Below are 20790 nucleotides of genomic sequence, written 5' to 3' on the forward strand. Positions count from 1 at the left end.
AGGGTTCAAGTATCATAAATTATGCCTAGGCTTTTGTGAAATTTGTGACTTGAACTTGATGTTGCCATGAACCCAACTAAAAATGCTTTCATCCAGACATAGTTCCAATAGGAAAATATCTTGTCTTTGTTTGGTAAACTTCACAAACTGAAGGCTACCTATTTAGGATAAACCCCACAGAGAACTTAGTCATTCAAACACTTGTAATCAGATCCCTGCTGATTATATGTAGATGTTGTCAATTTCTGAATCACTGTAACTGAAATCCTAATGAGGAAAATAGATGTCCTAATATACTCCCCTGTGCAATTCCTTGTAATAACTGTAGTTTTATATTTAAGTTTTAGAACTTTTTAAATTTTTGTAGGACTAAAGAAAAACCCCAAAGCCACACACTCACATTATAGACAAGTTTAATGTTTTTTGTTCTTCTCAAAGTATCTTTAAATTTTTTACTACTGAGTATTAGGTAAAACTGGAAGATTTGGCAGTAGAATATGTCACTCTTCTAAAGCAAACACAAATAAAAGCCAATGGGATCTTTTCTATAAAAAAGTTTCAGAGCTTGACCTCTATGGTATTAATTATCTCTATTTTTGCACATCTAATATTTTGTTCTGCATATCTTTCTATGAGTCTTTCATACAGATTCTGTCGTATTTAACTGTCACCGACATGTTTTATGAAAAATTCTTTCTTTAGGATTTTTCTCCTGAGAAGCTGAGAGGCTTCAAGAACAAAATGTAAACAATTCTTGTCTGCTGCTGTGGAATGCAACAGGTAGATCTGTGATTGGTCTTGTTTGGTTGTTTCTAGTTAAATGGCCAATCACGGTCCAGCTGTCCAGACTGTCTTGGTCAGAGAAAAACCTTTGCTATTCATTCTTTTTCTATTCTTAGCAAGCCTTCTGATGAAATCTTTTCTTCTAGTCTTTTAGTATAGTTTTTATTACAATATATATCGTAAAATAATAAATCAAGCCTTCTGAACATGGAGTCAACTTTTTCATCTCTTCCCTCATCCTAAGACCCCTGTGAACATCGTCACACTTAACCTGTCACAAAATGAGACTTTGGAAAAGTGGTTTAGATCAGGAGGAAGATTCCAGTTGTCTGAAGAGGGTTGCATCCAGAATATTGCTCATTTCACCACCTAGGGATAAGAAGAACCATTCTCCAGAAGTGTGATCCTTTCCCACTGACAAGAGAAGTACTTTAGATCAGCAGCCTCTGCTGACCATCTAATTTTTCTACGCTGAACTTGTGTGAAACTGGTGTCACCTATAGTAAGTAGTTTGTTGCTGAAAGTATAAATAATGAAAGGCTTATGCTCTGGCCTGATAGTCATATATTGGTTGGGAATATGAAAAAAAAAATGTTCAACCTTAATTTTTATCCTATAATCTGTAGATTCTTTAGGGATAGACAGTTATTTTCCACTGATGGAACTTGATCTGGAAGTACTTTTAAAATGTCAGTAGTAATAATATTGTTGCATCAGCAACAAAATTGCACATATATACATTATAGTACTTTGAGGACATAGTTGACAGTATTTCAATTTCTCAAGCATTTCCTCATGTTGACACAATAAAATAAACTTTATCCAAAGTATGTATGGAATAGGAAACACTAGATGCCTTCATGATGTATGAAGCCTTGTTGATGTCTGTGAAATAAATGTTTGAATGAAATAATGAAAACAGACGCAAGTAAAACTATATGCTTAGTTCACAGTCTTCTCATAACTTCTGATTCTTAATTTGAAAATATGACAACTAAATGTTCTTGATCTTCTATTAAACATAACTGTGCAAAAAAACCCACATATTTCAAAAATTAATGTGACATTATGTGCTTTTAGAAATGAGCAGTTTATCGTATCATTTATAATTATGTGGTTTCCAGATGAAATGTTTTATGACAATATTTTTCTTGGATGCAGCTCTTTTTACAGCAAAGAAGAATCTCAATGTGCTGTTTCAATAGTTTTGATAAGCCTGACTGTCCTGGTGACAAATGCTCTTGATATCTGAATCTGGCCTTCTATATGCAGACAAAACTGATCTTGACATCATCTCATATGAGTAATCCACAGCTTCTGTAGCTAACATCAGCATAGGAAGTAATGCACATAAGGAACTTCGTAAAAGTTTTCATTCTGCACTTGTAATGGAATAATTAATGTAATTTTAAATAATCATAGGTTTAAGATGGAAAGAGGAGCATGTTACTCTACTTGAGCTTTCATACTATGATGAAAAGTCTCACATTATTTTCAATTCTATTCTGAGTTTTGTGCAAGTTCTAAATTAGGCTTATTAGAAGGCAAAATTTCTTTCCCTGGTATTGAATATTTAAGAAGAAACATGATTTTTCTTTTCAGATCTTCCGAAAGCAAATTTCTTTCCTATACCCATTCTTCCTCCATCATAACAAAGAATATTAACTCTTATGCTAAAAATGCACTAACAAGTTGGCCACATTTTATTTACTATATTTTCAAATTGCTTTGAAATAAAAGTATTTATTCTACCACTGCCATTAGGCTTGTTACTGTCAGTATTTTGAGGCAGGAAGTCTGGGAAGTTAACTAGTTATAATTTCTAAAATTTCAAGAAACCTCAGGTAATCATAGTCTTGGAAGAGTCTATTACATCTACTTGTGCCATTGATGCAATACATGGAGAATCAATACATCCTTTGATTCTCAGTCCTTATTGAGTCCCCATACAAGTTTCCAGAAATTTCTACATTTTGTTCCATGTTGATCTAAAATAAGGAGAAATACATAGTAACAGGGAAATAAATAAAACTGACTTTCAGCTACTGGCATATCCTCTTTCCAGAATCACAGATAATGAGCATATGGTAGAGCACTTCTATAGCAGTACTAAATGACAGTGGGACCATGTCAGACAACAGATATTGTACCTGTTTCTCCTTTAATCTTTTGGATAGGGGAGATTATGTAAAAAGAAAAAAAAAAACCAAAAAAACAAAACAAAACAGAACAAAAAAAAAAAAAACCCAACCAACCAAAAACCCCCAAACATTCCATTCAGTGTCTGACTGTCCCTCTGGATTTAGTCATTTCCACCTCATGCAACGCAACTTGTAGCCATCAGGGGAGCCATTAAGTGTGGCAAAGCCAGAACAGACCTTGAGCAAATGAATAAGGGGGAAGGGAGAAGGTCAGAGGAAAGAGCTGGGAGAATAATATTCTTGCCCGGGGTGACAATGATTTAACAGGGAACATATTTTCTACTCGTAGCCAAATAGCCCCATTATTCATAACAATTTCCATCAAGAGTCATGATTGTCTCCAGGGCATCCTGAATTTGAACTGACCCAAATAACTTAGTGCAATTGAAACTCAGGTTTAAACCAGTCCAAGATGAGCTGTCTGTGTTCAGTACAGGTAGGGCCTTATTACTATCTGAGTTTCCATCCTTTTTGCTTTGCATACGATTAGATTTCTCTAATTAGGCAACAATTATTCAGTGCCTCTCTGCTTTAGGGAGCAGACTGCCCTGAGTACCTCAAAGTTACTGTAAAAAGCTCCTGAGAGTGCAGAAGGACAACCTTCTGTAAGCCTTGCTCTTTTTCTCAAGGCTGCACAGAAGTGTATTTGTAACTGCAAGGTCGATGGTAGGTAGCCCACCTTCAATTCCTTGGGCAGTGCTCAGAACAAGCTGAAGAAGTGTTAAAACAAGTGAGCATTCATATTCAGGCTAGCTTTGTTATCCTATCGATATTGGGGAGTTTTTACATTTTCAGTTGCCACCGTTGAAGAAGAGATTCCCAAATCATTTTTGTATTTCAGTATATATTATCCAAGTAGGACATATTTCAGTCCACACAGCAAAATGAAGCACCATCACAAAGTAGAACAAGTCATAACAGAGATAAAACCCATATGACTACAAAGATTTTTAAAGCAAATGTTGCCACTGAGGATATACAATGGTGAGTATTCATTGTCATAGTCTCAGTTGCATCTTGTTGTATACCCACAGAGTAGTAGAAAAATATTGGAAAATATATTTCACAAGTCGAAAACTTGTGTGTCTCTATTCTTGTGTTCCCCATTAGTATGGAGATTTGGAGTAAAATGGCTGTAAGCTCAAAAAGTTTGTGATTGTTTTTTTATTTTATCCCAAGTTTGATTTCACAAGGGAAGAAAAAAAAGATACCGTGTGTAAAGAACTAAGATAAAATTATTATTTTTATACTGACACTTTTCTCCAAGGCTATAAACTATTTTAGGCACTAAATCTGCCTGACTATAAAAACACTGCCCAAACTCCAGAATATAAATATGTATTGATATATCAAATATTCAACAGTCAGCAGTGTGGAGCATGTTGTACGGGGAAGCCTTTCCCTGTAGCTAATATATACACTATTTTTCACATCTACAAAAAACAAAGCTAATATGTTTGTCCATAGTAAGCTATTAAGAAAACCTAGTTCTGAAGACAATAATTTCCATTTTAAATGGTGAGTTCAATTTATAAAAGCAATAACTTAATGGCTTAACATGCGACCTCAATTTTGAAGACTTCTGCATCCCAAGTAAAAGAAAAAGAAACCCTAGAAACTGAATTTCAAGTTACAAACAATTGTAAAAATACAAAGATATTTTATACATAGACATACACTTTTTCTTCCATAGACTATTTTATTTCATTTTCCATCATGCAGATAGATGTTTTCTAATTAAATTCACATCAAACTGAAATTTAAATCTGCACTTCTATTATAGTCCCATTAAACAAGACAATATCTCAAAGGCAAGCTTATGAATAAACAGAAATATTACACACACACAAAATACCCATTGCTTTCGGTTCGATGTATGAAGAATTTTCATTATTCTGTTCCTTTGTACCACCTGATGCGTCCAAACAGCTGAAATGCTACAAACTGTAGAGTAAGAGTCGTACTTTACAGAGCATACAAAAAAAAAAAAAAAAAATCCTTGTTATCTCTGTTATTATTATCCATTCCAAACAGGACAGAATTTTGAAGATGCTATTTCAACAGTCAGTCATGAAAGCAGATTCTTTCTCTCTCTGACCTTATTACAATAGAGCAGAACTGAGCAAATATATTATGTATGCATTTACATAAGCATGATATATGCATATATATGCTATACTGAGAGTAGACATGGGCCTAAATATAAATCATAGGAATACTCTTACCCAAATTAAGGTGCTACATTTTCCAGTCTAAGAAATCCTATATAGTTGCTTGACATTATCTCAGACTTCTGCCATTGGCACTAAAATTTGGTAGCCTGGTGTTTATTTTAGAAGGAGAGTTTTGCTAATAGATGGACGGAGCACCTTTGAAAAATGAAGAATAAAACTAATTTTTTTGTCATTTTAAATAAAAGTGTATCATATAGTGCATATCCACTTTCTGCATGAACTTAGCTTATCTATTTTTTCCACACTTTATTTTAAACAATCATTTTCCAATATTATATCTAAATGTTTAGGCTTTTTCATTTTCACAAACTACAGTGACATAAAAATGTCTTCTTTCACACTATTAATACAAAAAATGCATAATAAACTCCTTTCCGTAGGCTTAGTGATATATATATGTGTGCATATATAAATGCAGACAGGACAGGAGGTACATACAGTTTGTTATATACAAAGTCTGTTCGAATTACAATGTCTATAATTTAGAATACCTACAACCATATGTGTATATTTTTGATAAACTATTCTATTTTTAAAAGATTAACAGATTAGTGTGAAATTCAAAATTGCTTGCTTGAATTTTGACAAGGACACATTACTAGAGAGCAAGGCTGTCTTCAGGTGACTCAGCTTATTGATGAGATTTGATGAGAACATTTGAGTTTAGTGGCCTGTGAGTCTATACTGGTAGTGCTTTACCGTTTCTGCCTATTTTGGGCAGAATTTAGAAGAAGTCAGAAGCCCACTTTCTTTTATAACACATATCAGCCTGTACTTTAGAAGGCAAAGACATGCAAAAGAAAAGAATTTCTGACTTACTACTAAGATCTGTTACCAACCACATTCTACAACTTTTAGTAAATCGCTTGAAATGGGTGGAAATAATTACTTTAGATATTCTTAAATTTCTCTTTATAAAAAGCATGGATATAAGAATATTTCCACTTTTTTCTCACAGTTTCAATCACTAGTACTGAAAAAAATTGCAAACCACTCTGACTAGTCAATCAATACCAACTTCCCCAAAGAGAGACAAATGAAGCAGCTGGAGATGATCTTAGGGGAGGCAGAGAAGATGTGAGAGTTTGCTTCAATGGGATGGTATGTGTTCCTTCTGAAAATATGATGCTTATGTCTTTATTTCATGCTTTGAGGAAACCCTGATGTGACAGAAAATCTAGAAATCTAAACAAACTCCTACGTTTTTGTTGAATCTCTAGCTCCTGGGATCAACTTCATCACTCAGGTCCACTACTGAATTTGTGTATTATTCTCAAATGGCATTTTCATTCTCTAGTAATAAAGCCATACAGATGAACAGAATGAAATTTATTTTGGGTGTTTTCATGGTTGTGCTTAGACAATGACTATCTTAAATAAATTTGACTTTCAATGGAATTTTGCATTTTGCTAGAAAAGCTCTTATATTACAAATGCTGCAAATACTGCAATGCCCTTACTTATTGATACTCTTTCCTGTATTTTCATTGTTTCTGTTTTTATTTTTTAGTGGCAAAAATAAGCTAGACAAGTACTTAAAACTGCTTTCTGAAAGCTAGGAAAATAAACACATGCTGGGATTGAGGATTTGGATATGTGCATGAGAAGAGCATGTATCACACAGTCCTCATCTATCCTGCACGTCTGGTCCCTGTGGGTCACTCATGTGAAGGGAATGTACATCTTTCTACCACTCCTAAATGTCACTGTGAGTGAGAATAAATGCAAGAGAACCTTAATTGTGCATGATGCTGTACTAAAATTGAACCCTTGTCTTGACAAAAAAATTGTAGGGTTTGTCTCTAAAGTGCAGGTTTGTTAACATGGTGGCTTCTTTTGTATTATTTTTATTTATTTACCCCTGTGTTCTTTGTGTCTTCCTGTGAAGAAATATCTGTAAATGCCAGGAGGAAGGGCAAAGTCATACTGCAAATATATCCAATAGATGTAATCTGTCATGGGCCAGAAATCACAGAAGCATAGGATGGCTTGGGTTGGAAGGAACCTTGATGACCATCCAGTTCCAACCCTCCTGCCATGAGCAGGGACACCTTCCACTAGACCAGGTTGCTCATCCAGCCTGGCCTTAAACACTTCCAGGGATGGGACATCCACAGTTCCTCTGGGCAACCTGTTGTAACATCTCACCACCTTTTAGAAATCTGGGAGAGTCCTAGAGATCACAAAATCCCCTCAACAGAATGCACACAGAATTTAATTTATGTGTAAATCTTGTGTTGGCTAAGTTTTTGTTTGATAAATTTTTCACCCTGTACCAGTAAACCACTGAGAGTAATTAAAATATCCTCTAAATTAGCTCACATTAAACCTACCAAAACCAGGCTATTATCTTTATTAGCATATCAATGCATCCTAACACAGACACAAGACTGTGAGAATTTTTAAACAGTTACATAGTGGTTTGTACATATATATATATATATATATATATATATGTGTGTGTGTGTGTGTGTGTGTGTGTAAAGTTTTTATATGGACAATTCTTCCTTCACTGTTACTTGGCTTTTTAAAATTCACATTCAGGAAAAAAAAAAAGTCAAGAGGGTTTTGTCCATGGTTTGGGTCTTTTTCATTAAATTGATGATAAAAAGAAGTGGGAATTTTGAATCCTAATTGGCAAAGTGATTAGAAGAAAAAAAATCATTAAAAGTTCTCTGATCTGAAAAGAAGACAAGTTTTCTAAGAAGTCTGAAGACTTCAAAGAGAAACCTGATCCAAGTGTGCACCATATTTTAAATTGAGACGACTTCAAACTGGGAATCGTGTATACAGAGAAAGTGACAGAAAGACAAATCTGCTACTTAGGTCTTACTTTGTTAAAATTTACTCTTATGAAATGCTCTGATCTATTGGAGAATCTGCTGCTGAGATCCCAGGATTCTATATCCACACAGCTGTGTGCCCCTCTAGCTGGAGGGAGCGCTGTAAGCCTCTCCAGAACACGGGGAACACGGTCAGTTCGCACTAGTGACTCCCTGCACTTGTTGGCATGGACATGACTGGGACCCTGCCATGGAGGGGCAGCCTCCAGGTGACAGATTGCAGAGGGCAGAGCAAAGGGTGCTGGAGAGGACAAGATGGTCAGGCTGCTCAGCCATACTCCTGGGCCTGGAAGACTATGCAAGAATTTGCTTAGAGAGGAAGATGAAGGCAGGAGTTCATTGCCCCTGGCAAAGTTCAGGACAGACTGAACATGAGAATGTAGGCTGGGGAAGAATGTCAAGCCTAGAACTTCCTCTTCTCTGAATTAGAAGCTCAGCAGGACTGCAGCCTGGGGCAATCAGTTTGCCCCAGCAGGAAGGAGGGACAGTGCCAGAAGCTCCATGTTTGATGGCTCTCAGAGCAGAGCTTCCACACTCAGGAAGGCGGGAACCACACCTCTGCACTTCTGCAAGCCACTATGGCCAGCCCTTCCAATGTCACAAGTAATTATTAAAGGCAAAAAACAGCTAAGGGGTGGCTGTTTATTATATATGTATTTTATTTGCTAACTCTTCCTGAAACGTAGGCCCTTCTACTTTTGCTGCTTCTGCTAGCACTGCTAGCTGGAGCAGAGCTAAAAACATCAATTCCACATCTCTACTGGATCTTCAGCTTCCTGAATATTCAGTGGTAATCCCATTTCCTCATACCAACGTAGTATCAATTTCTAAGCTGCATCACAAGAAATGTGCTCTGTATGACTTAGAAATGGGAAACTAAGAGTGTGTTTACACATTACCATACTACCAACTATGCATTCAAATTTTTAGAGGTGCAACCCACTTGTGAATTATGAATTCAGACCAAGACAAGTGTTTGTCTTTCCATACTGAGGGGCAGGGCACAGCCTATGCCTGCAACTACCCTTTCTGACTGCTATACTGAGCTGCTCTCAAAACAGCCACCTCTGGGGCTGAGATAGATTTCTTTTGACCCCAGTTGGTGCTGCTATTTTGAAGCTCTTATCACTACAGTTCTCCTCTAATCTGAAATGGCACTATTCAACATCACTAGTGCAAGTTATCTAGCTACTCAACACTGTAACACAAACATCTCTACCTGCATCTCTCACAGCAAGAGATGAGAAACAGGTATTTCAGAACAACATTCATCTCGTTTGTTTTAGACACCCTACTTCAAGATACAACAAACCTTTCCCAGGAAGGCAATATATCTCTCCTATAACTCTAAAGGGACTCCATGAGATTAACTCAGACATAAACATCAACATATGGTCAGATTAATTCCACCCCCTCAAGTCTTCTGGCTTTTGACTTAGGTCTTTTCTTTTAAGTAGCTGGCAAAACAATAATTATAGAAGTACAGGACATGGACTTAAGTGATGTATGTACAAACCCAGGAAGTACTTATCATAGGCTGACTTGGAGGACGCACTCAAACCTTAAAAAAACCAAAACAACCAGATAAAAAAGAAAAGGCAAAAAAATGTTGCTCTTTTAACTTATCTGGGGTTGTTTGGTTTTTTTTGAGTTTTTTTTCTGCTTTCATCTTTTTTCACAACCTAATATTTTAGCTGTATAAGTTTGCAGCTATTGGTGTTACCTGTTCAGCACTTTTTGGAACCCAAACTGTTAGGAAGAATTCTAAATATACATAAAAACCATTTTGGCCACAAGAACAAATATTTTGGGCAATTTGAAGTGAAGAATTGTCAGGAAAAGCACAAATTATACTCTAGACTTGAGAACGCGATTGTAGAAAATCTTTCATTAGTTAATTATATACTATTCTTGAAATTCAGACATAGTATTATATTTTAGGGTTATCTACATATTTCTACTTTTTCAATATGCATTACATTTCTGCTTAATAAATAAATATGTACTTAAATATGTAATTACTGTATAATTCTTGTCTTGTTCTCTCAGGAAACCATGACAACATTCATATTAATTGGCAACATGATTTTTCAGACTCTGTTTGCTCCTAAAAAGGCAGGGGAAATGAGATGGCAATGCTCTAATATATTCTATAGAGCATTTTTGGTATTTCCTAAATCTGCTATCTTGAAGGAAAAGTCTCGATTAAGTGTCCCTAGCAACAAACAGAGACTTGAGGAACCCTGGATCCCATGAGAGCTGGAATGCTAAGCCCGATGCCTGCTTTAAATGACTGAAATGTCACTTTTTGTCTAAAGGGAGAATTTTAGGTTCATAGATAATGCCTCTTTCCTAAGTTACTGCTTCTAGGAGACCAGATTGAAAAAAAAAAAAAAAAATTTCAAGCCATTCGTTCATTAGCTGATTTTTCAGTTGTAAACTGTTTTTGAATTATTTGCAATAATAAAGGGAATTTTCTCTCTTTTTTTTTTTCTTAACATGTTTGAGATATGGCTTTTCACAAGATCTTCAAAGCAAATAATCTTTCAAGAATGTGAAATTCAGTCTCTGGTGTGAAATCTCATAACTCATAAGCAAGTTCCTCTCTTAGCACTACTATTAGTTGGTATCATATATCTTAAAGAAATATGGCCTTATGGGAAATATTGCCTGATGGTAAACACTTATAAAATGCATAGAGAATAAGAACAAAAAGCAGTGGAATATGTTATTTTTTCCTTTTTTCCCCCATTCTGTAAAACTGTCTGAAACATGTAAGAGTAATATGAAGCTCTCTTAGATTCAGTATTCAAAATCTGTTAAGCTTCTTTCTAAAAGGAGGAAATATTAAGGTAGGAGTATTTATTTGTTTGGTTGGGGTTTTTTTTGTATATGTAGTGTTAGGGGGGTTTTTTGTGTGTGAGAGGTTGTGGGGTCATAAAAACAATCATGAAAATGTTGGCCCACATTTTACATTTGGATTCATTTAAAATAAATCTATTTGTCTGAACAAAAATGGCTTCCCAATAATTTTTTTCTCTTATACTGCAGGGGGAAAATAAGACAATAAGAGAAAATGAAGCCAAAAACTCCAACACTGTTAGTTTCAACTTAATAATCACTTCAACAAACATTTTTCAACTAAATTTCCCCATGTAAACTCAGTTCTCCTAATATACTCATATGAGGGTCTGATTAAATTAATCCATTTTGGTAGATAAATTCGACTTCACTGTTGCACAAACAGTTCTTTGAGACAATGACATCTTTAAAATTAAAAAAAAAAAAAAAAAGAAAAAAAAGGCAGGGTTTTTTTCAGTGCTTTTAGGTGCAAATGCTGCCAAAATTGTCTGCAAGGACCCATGCTGCCTTTCAGCTAGATGTTTCCTTGGCAGCAGAGTCGATGTAACAGACAATGTGAACTTTCCTCATTTATTCCCATGCAAAGTCAGCCAGATCTGCTTTAACACTTTTCATTAGCAGTTTAGGATGGGCTGGCTGATCACAAACCGAGGCAGATGGCAAACACAAGCAAGCAAGCAAGCAATTCTGCTGGCCCTGCTATGTGGGAAATAACCTGCAGTTGCAGTTTGAATGGATAGCTGAGTTTGCAGCTTCCCTAACTACTCCACAAAGGATTGCAAAGAGCTGTGTTTACCTACGCCACGATCGAAGCAATATGCAACTCGGTGGCTCGGGCTCTGCTGCCTTTTTGGTTCAAAGCCTGCATCAGGACTGTCTCTAGCAATTACACTACACTTCAAATATCACCTTGCTTCTATAGACATAAAAAGCATGATGTAAGGTGTGCTTCTTGGTCTACAATCCCACTGCTTTAATTAGGGATATCACAAAGTCAATTCTCTTAACATATTCCTCAGCCTCTCTTTCAGTTTGCATAATAGGGCATCTAGAAATGCTAGGCCAAGAAGGAAGCTGAGAATAAGATATTACACACTGAGAGCCCTTGGGATGCATTAAACACATCTAGTCAAACACACATCTAGAACATGGGGCTGGAGTCATCCACAAAACTGCTTTCACTGACTGCCAGTTTTAAACAGATTTCCCTTTTAAAAACATGCAAATGAAGTGCTCTCCTCAAAGCCATAAGGGTGTTCCACAAAAGCAAAATCCTCCCCAAAAATTATAAAAATGAGGTGAGCACTTTGCCAACAGTCACCATTTTCCATCATCTGGCTTCCAGCTGGTAGATGGGGTCCAGCAGACAGATCCTCTTCTATCTGCATAGTCCTATGTCCAGTGACTGAGTCCTCACAAGCAGACAGGGCCATTTATGGTTTTTTGATCATTTCCCATCTCTTCAACAGCTGAAAGGGATTTTTCAGTTCTCCAGTGCAGCTTTGTATACCATGGTAATATTTTCAAGGATACTTTTTATGCATCAGATGCTGGATATCTGAGAGTTAAGATTTTAGGTACGATCTTGGAGTGACTGGATATGGGACAGGTGCACATCAGGAAGTATAATCCAGGAAGGTTTGGAAAGTTTGAGGACAGAGGATGTTCTAGCAGCACAAAATGCACTTACTGATAAGGGAAGAACCGGTTTCTTTTTAAATACTGAAAATATTATGGTTTAGTGACAGAAAGTATTATTTGTGTTAATAGATTTCTGAAATAAATTGGATTTCAGGGAAAATGATGAAATTAAAAGAAGCAATTATTATTCAATATGCCTGCAACTTGCAAAGCTCCTTGAAATATTATCCTGGCATGTTCATTGCTATGTAATATTACAAATGCTATAGCTGGGGTTTGTCATCTTTTATAATATTTCTAATTCTCTCATTTTGCACTCAAATAGTTTCAATTTAAAATGGAAGTTGCACTTCCTTAACCTTATAATTGTATATAAACAAGGCTGCAATTCCACAGTCTTGGTCTCTTTATCCTGTAAACAAGATATGACAGAGGCCCATAAAATATGAATGGAATAGATAAAATTATTAGAAAATTACTTCCTTACAATATGGGCATCCATCTGTCTAAAAAAAATCAGAAAGAAGAAGTCTCTCATGTCTGCTTAAACTACAGGACATATTGCCACAGGATGTTGTGGATACCAAATTCTTACGTGAGTTCAAAAAGAGATTACAGCGATTAATGAAAGGAAATCCCTCCCAGGCTACTGAACACAAAAATATGGCCTGTGCCTCAGAAATTCAATGAGCCACAGATTACTGGAAGCTAAGAGGGAATATGCTGGGGTTTTACTGCCATATGTTTACCCTGCTCTTATTCCCTGCTTTAAGTATCTGTTAATAGCTATTAACTGGGAATAGGATATTTTGTAGGATAACCTTTGATCTGAACCCACTTTTGCAATTCTCTATTTACAAGCACATACACAAGTACTATAAAATAAAAATTCAAATAAGATATTAATCTTCTACATATCTATTCTAGTGCAGAACTAGAAAATAAGCATTTGAAAACTGGAAGGTCACACTGCTTGGTTTCAGATCAAATTTGATGTTGATAATTGCTTATTAAAAAACATACATAATCAATTAAGATCACTATGCTTTATGATATTAAAGCCATGTTAACATTGTAATACAGAGCTTCCTTTGATCTGAAATTCTTGGCTTCCTTTATACCAAGCCACAGCATGAGCACTGTTCAAGACACAGAGCTCCCTTAGGAGATGGTTTTCACAACTCCACTGGTTCATATTTCCAATAGCATCTATCTCCTGCACTGTGTCAACCACACTGCCAGCCAAATGAAATTTACTACAAGTTGATCTATGCAGTTCAGAGATCAGGATTTTCATAAATTTTTCTTGGCTGCCAGCACGGTGCCCACAGCAGAATCTATGCACTAACTGGAGTCCAAGTACATTACACAAGACACTGTATTTGCATCAGCTCCAAGAAGCTTTTACTTGGCAACCTACAAAGAGCATGGTACAAAGTGACAGGTTTCTTTGCTTGTTTTCTAGTTATTGCCTGAAAACTTGAATAATTTTTTGAATGCTGGAGGATTAACAAATAAATAAACCAAACTGAATTATTGAATTTTTGTTTTCCCAAAGACAGAGCTTTATGCATACACAAGTTAAAAATATCTCACATATATGTAAGTACTTAGCAGTAATATTCTCCTTACATGTCTAAAACCATCCTTTACATACTAAAACCATCTATTACTTCTGTAAGGCAGTTCCACTTATTATTTATCATATATTCTTTGATGGAAGAAATATTTTCTGCAGAATTTCAGTATGGTAGACTATCTACCTTGGTAAATTTGCTACAGGGGTAAAAAATAATGTATTTTAGTTTGACTTCTATTTCTCTTGCTGATTTGAAGATAACAGAATCAAATTACCAATACTAATCAACTGTGTTTATCTACACTTAGTTTTTTGCCAAATATTTTCTGCTGCTGGAAGACACAGTTCTGTGGTCACATTTTATCAAGTAATTGGTACATTATATATCATGTCTAATGTGTTTGAAAACTAAGCTCCCAAGAAATCCTTGTTTTCCCCAAGCACTTCTTCTAAATCTTACCCTTTTTTTAAAAAGCTGCACTTCTGCAAGTAGGTCAATCTTAAATTAAACTAGTTAAAAGTAGTGCACTCTCAATTTAAACTGGTTTAACACTCCCTTAAATAGGTTTTGATGTATTCAGTAATTTACCAGAAAAAAAATAACTGCTTTAAAAAAGGTTTGAACTAACTTAAGTACATGTAGACAGACAAATGTGAAATCAATTTTGATAAACCAGTGCAATAAGGCTAATAAGATGCCCTTTTCAGTTCTGGTACAAAAAACCAGGATGTAAGACAGGATTCTTCTTCAAGCTACCAGAAAATTTACAGAAACAGTACCTATCTGAGATGCTTCCTGGCAGTGACTTTAAATTTCATCACAGTCATTTGAAATATTGTCATTGAAGAAAATACTTTGAAACATATTTTTTGTTGAGGGTTTTGACAGTACAATATCTCCAAAGTACTGCTAATCCTAGGAAGAAGCCATTATCACTTTTTGGTTTAGATGCATCATTCATTGTCCATAATATTTTAATTTAAAAACAGTGAGGGGATATATATCACCTAACTGGATTAGAGTCATGGGAACAAGGAAATCCCTCCCTAGTCTCAAGGCTGGTATATTAAGATTTCTTCCACTTTCTTTTTTCTTCACTTTCTGGTTGTTTGTTTTGTTTACAGTTTTCAAGTTCAAAAGAAAATAAGGATTTATTTTTTCATAATAAGTGAGGATTTTTCAGATATCTACTTATGCAACATGATTTCCATTTCCTGTTTATACCTTTACCTTTTTACTTCTTTAAGTGCGGATATTGTGAAATATTTTCCTGTAAAATCCTATCCAGTTTGATTGGCTGTTCCTGAAAAGTGTTTCTTCTGCTGTATTTGCCAAGCACTACCAGAATAACCTGAGTTTTAATTGAGATTGACTAGAAGCACAAGATACTTTGTAAGGTGCATGAAGAAACCAACCTGTTCCAAATAATTTAAGAAGCTAAGGCTCTTATCTCACCTGAAATCTAGATAGGCAGCTCATAAAGGAAATGGACACTACTGTAAGTGAAACAGCCTACTCCTATGGGAACTTGAAAAGTAGTTGTGCTAAACAGGAAACTAGAAGATGAGGGCTGACTAAAGGAAGACTACAGTCCAATACACAAACTTTGTACAAAGTGTTGAAAGAATAGCGTTCCCTTTCCTTATTAAAAAATAAAAGAAAGAAAATAAATGTAAACCATATTCTATCCTCCAGCATCTCCCTTATTCCCTGGCAAAAAAAATTCTGTTCTTGTTTCCACTCCTTCCCTGTGATGCTAAGTCTATTGTCCTTCTTTCTGGCAGTATTTCTAGGATCACCTGCAGCACCATGGAGGGAAATTCAGAGAAAAGACCTCCGCAGCTCAGCTGGAGTTGAGGTACCAGCTGTACTCTGCTTACAGAGTATTATGAAAGCAAAGAAATATATCCTTGTAGAAAGCCTGCAAGTGTAAAATTGTATGATAGGAGTTTTTTTTCCTGAGTGATGGGCCCATTAGTCTTTACTCCTACAAAATCCTCATTCATTCTTCAGGGTGAGGGAGGAGTCAAAGCACAAATCTCTTCACAGAACACGATTGATAAGAACATACCACTGAAGTGAGAACAAAGGAAAGCATCAATGAGCTGTGGAAATGATGTATTTCTATTGCAACTGTCCTTGGAGTCTAGAGAATGATTAAACAAAAGAAAAATACAAGAAAATTGACCAAATGTGATAGGACAAAAAACCACCAAATCAACCAAAAACCTGAAGTATGAAGACACTGCAATTAAGTAGTCAGAACAAATTGCTGTAGTAATTAACTATACTCAGAATACTGATTTTTTATATGATTCCTTATTTGGAATGAAAATTACTTTAAAAAAGACAACAGTTTATGAAAGCATTTCATTAAGTTGCCTGTCTTTTCTGAGGTAAATGGCATATAAACTGTTTTCATTAGAACAGTACAACGTGAAGAATGAGGCTAGGACTTTTCAAAAGGATCTTATTTTTGCATTCTTGCTGCTAAGTAAACAAGTTGCTCTGTGTTTTTGAATCTCTCTAGGATACTGGAATAGAAATCAGAGAAAATCAGCCCCTTGGGGTGAGAGTAAGTTTAAAAATAAAAATAAATCATCAAATCTTTTCCCCATTCTACCGGATTTCATAATAATACTACATGAAGGTAGCTATTGGACTATTGGAACAATGAATCTTAAAATTGACACTCGCCTGGGAAAAATGACTCATAGCTAAGATCACATATATATTTTTCAACCTTCTGCTTTTCAGTGTTCTGAGACTCAACTCAAAATGATAGGAAGCCTAAGAGAGCTGTATGTCTTTCTTTCCTGTCAATCCCAAATAGTGTGCTCGTCTTTTTTTCCCACTGGAAATTTTTCCCAGTCACAAAAAAACTCCAACAACCTAACCAAAAAACCCTCACACCAAACAAAACAACAACAAAACAAAACAAAAAAAAAATCCCCAAACCAAACACAAAAACAAAACAAAAAAAGAACCCAACAACAAGAACCACCACAACAAAACACCCAAACAAAACCAAAAAAACTCCCAAAACCTGCATGATATTCCAGGATTCCTAAACACAAGCTAGTCAGTAAGACAATGAGGAAACCTGGCCTACCTAATAGCTAAAAGTCACCAATCAGACAAACAGGTGCCCTGCAGTTTCAGAAGAAATGCACATCTATTGATGTTTCTAGGGCTACAATGACAGGGGAGTTTTCTCTGGACAACAAATATGACCTATGATTCACAGTTCCCACCATATCAACAAGGAAACTAACAGTTGCCAAAATTCTTCAGAGAACTTGCATTGGTAAAATATTTTTATTAATTATCATGTATTTTCAAAAAATATCCCATTTTTTACATTGAATATTCTATTTTATCGGGAATGTCCCTCAAAAAAGTATATATAAGCACAGCAAAGTACATAAGTTGTTAAATTCACAGAAAAATTTCTAATCATAACTGTTAAACCTTTGTGATATAGATAGCAAACCTTTTTATTATAAAAGTTCAAAGTTCTAAAATCACAGTTTTAGCAATAGCATCAATTTACTTTCTCTTGATTTTTTTCATCAAAATATATTAAAATACATTAATACAAGCAATAGCTTTTGAAAACTGCTCTACAAAACACAAACCTCAAAAGCCCTATAAAGAAATGAGCGCCATTTGGCAATATGAAAATTGTTTAAGTTAAAGAAGAATGAGACAGCCAGAAGTTCATTCACTCTCATACAAGGTATTGAACTGCTCCAAAAGAGTTAGCCCAATTAAACTGACATCCTGACTTCAATGTAGATTTTCCTGAGTGCTTCAAGCAATAGCCCAAAAACCACTGAACATTATGTGCAGTGTTGGTCTCCAACCAACACAAAAACCAGACACAAAAAATCACCTTCAATTACCCTCACAAGGCTGTGACTGACTATGGACCTGAACTGCACAAACAGAGGAATCCCACCAGTGCTCCTTTGAGTTAATGTGTGAAGAAGGCAAACATGAGCTGCGCGATACCACAGTTTTTGCTCCAGAAAGAATCTAGGGCTTGTTTCCCAATAATGAAGTGTCTTGAACCCACTGCACCACTGAGGGCTTTTACAGTGCCTGACACAGCTCTTGCTTCAACTGACTCCAGCACAGCAGAAGTATTGCACCAATTAAATACTCACAACACCATATTTATACTCCTAAAATGCTAAATTAAGGTTTTGTTGCAGACCCCAGGCTACAAATACTGCAACATAAAAAGCTCTGAATTTTACTTGGAGGGTCTCAGGTGAAAAGGGGAAAGAAAAGGAATTAGATAAAGCCTCTCATCATTCACAAATTCAGTGTAACATTGAAATACAACAGTTCTCCACTTCTTGCCATCTCTACAGCCTTTTGTATGCCAGAAACATCCAGTTTGTGTGTCTCTGAAGAGATGTCTCAAACTTCATGTAACTGGCTTAGAGGGATCTACCAGGACAACCAAAGATGCTTGGAAACAAGACCTGTCACAGCACCAAACACAGAATATGTCTACTGAAAATCTCTTCTTTGATACTGTTTTGGAGAGATGCAAAGTTAGACTTAGCTTTTAATTAGCATTCCCAGATAATGGCAGTAATTTAGTCACATCACCTTAGAGCTTGGCAATGACCAGATTTTAGTTGTGAAGAATAAAGGGTATATTTAGTCTTTATTTGGTAAATGATAGGTGTGCAGTCATTTATTTGACTATGGGGAATGTACTACTTACTTAAATTTGACATGTTAAGATCAACAATTCCAAAAGACATTCAAAAGTTTTTGGGAAACACCAATTCTGCTCTTGGAATAGCATCTTTAAGATTTGCCTCTAAATGCTGCCACTGCATCATCACAGATGCAAACTGAAGACTGGGTTTTATGTCCATTAGAATCCACAGAATTGGGGGATAGCTGAAGTAGTTCTTGTACCACTGCTAAATAATCCACATTTCCCCTAAACCTAAATAAGTTTGACACATTAAAAGATGCAAAACTAAAGTAGTTTAGGTAAATATTCACCAGTACAATGTCTGAATGATCATGAAGTTTCCTAATAAGAATTCAATGTTTTTCAAGCAAAATATGTTTTCATACTGTATTACAATCAGACAGATACTTTTCAGCCTTGGATTCAAAGAGAGCAATCAACCAAATATATTTCTAAAGTAATGTTAACCAAGGAAAGAAAACCATGTGACTTTAGGAACAAGGGAACAGGGAAGCAGTTCTATTCACTGAAAATTCATGCCACATATCTATTTTATTTAAAATTAAATCTTCTCTTACCATCATGATTGGGATTTCCCAAAGTCCATGGCTCATCTGAGTCAAAATGAGTGTCTCCCCCAATTCCTGGGCCAGGAAAATATGCATGAGCTAAAAATCCTCCCTCCCCATCAAAGGGAGAACTATCTCCATGAAAACCTGATGCAAAAATGATTGTAATATCCACGTCTCTCTTGCCATTTTCCAATTCAATGTAAGGAACTTCTTCAAATGTTAGAGGAGTTACATTCTGCCACACATCGAAGGCACGGCGAATGGCTTTACGGGTTTCAGCATCACCTACTTTTGGAGTGACGTTCTTTATGCTGAAACAAACAGAAAAAAACATGACATAGATTTAATTTAACAGAGTGGTAAGTGACACTGCTAATAACCATTTCCCCTTAATTATTGTAAGCTCTGTGCTTTTAATAAAACATGCTAGTCTGGCATTATATACTTTAGGAAGAGTATTCTTAAACAAGCTGGTGCAAAATTATGGTGTCAATCTGTATAGCCCTTTTAGCAAGAACTTATTCTGTTAGCTGGCTTAGTCCTGGCAGTACAAAAAAATCTTTTATTTAAAATATTTAAAATATATTGAAATGAAAAATTCTTAACAGTGGGAAAACCAAAATAATCAACCACTGACTGTTTACCTCCTGGACCACAATTAGAATCCTTCACAGTTAAAGAATGTCATGTCCTTTCCGATCAAAAGAAAAATGTTTTTAGTGAAATGAAGTTTTTACTTATTAGTGAGTTCATTAACAAAAGCAGAACTCCATACTGTGACCACCAACCAGTATTCACAAAGCCTTCTTGCATTTGCAACTGGATAAATTCCTTATCAGAAACAAAGCCTTTTGACTTCAGGCTAAGATGTCCTTTTATGATCTGATTACATCTGTAAATCTTGCATAACTCTGTAGAATCCATCAGAGAAATCATTTTATAGAAGCCAATTATGTGCTAACTCAAGAACATGTATTATAGAGAAATTTCAGTCTCCACTACTTCAAGTTACATACTTGAAGTCAAAAATAATATCAAAATTGAAGTTTACTCTCATAGTTAGTAAATTACAGTGAAATTATCTTTAAAAAAATCCTAATTTTCATTATTGAATTCAAGAAATGAATGTCAACAATCAATTTCAGACCTATCCAATTTTCTGCATCATTTCCACTCTATTTGTGCGGGCAGCAAAAACTCTTTTAGGTTTGTGTCTGCTCTGAAACTGCTGCAATCAGATTCCCTTTGTTCATTTGACATGTGCTTGACTGAATGTCCAGCACAAATTTCAGAAATTGCATAGTTCTAGAGTACATGTAATATTTTTGCCAGTTTACACAGCATGGCACATTAA

The 20790-nt window shown here is 35.5% G+C and overlaps 1 protein-coding gene across 1 annotated transcript in view; it reads right to left on the reverse strand.

The window, feature by feature from the left end:
- MMP16 (matrix metallopeptidase 16) overlaps positions 1 to 20790 on the reverse strand; it is a 164398-nt gene that overhangs the window by 46975 nt on the left and 96633 nt on the right. The window contains exon 4 of the mRNA XM_050971846.1: positions 19443 to 19747. Coding sequence (XP_050827803.1) covers positions 19443 to 19747 — 305 coding nt within the window. The remainder of the gene's footprint in view (positions 1 to 19442; positions 19748 to 20790) is intronic.

This window comes from Serinus canaria, chromosome 2, assembly GCF_022539315.1.
Source record: "Serinus canaria isolate serCan28SL12 chromosome 2, serCan2020, whole genome shotgun sequence".
In the NCBI taxonomy this organism is placed as follows: domain Eukaryota; kingdom Metazoa; phylum Chordata; class Aves; order Passeriformes; family Fringillidae; genus Serinus; species Serinus canaria.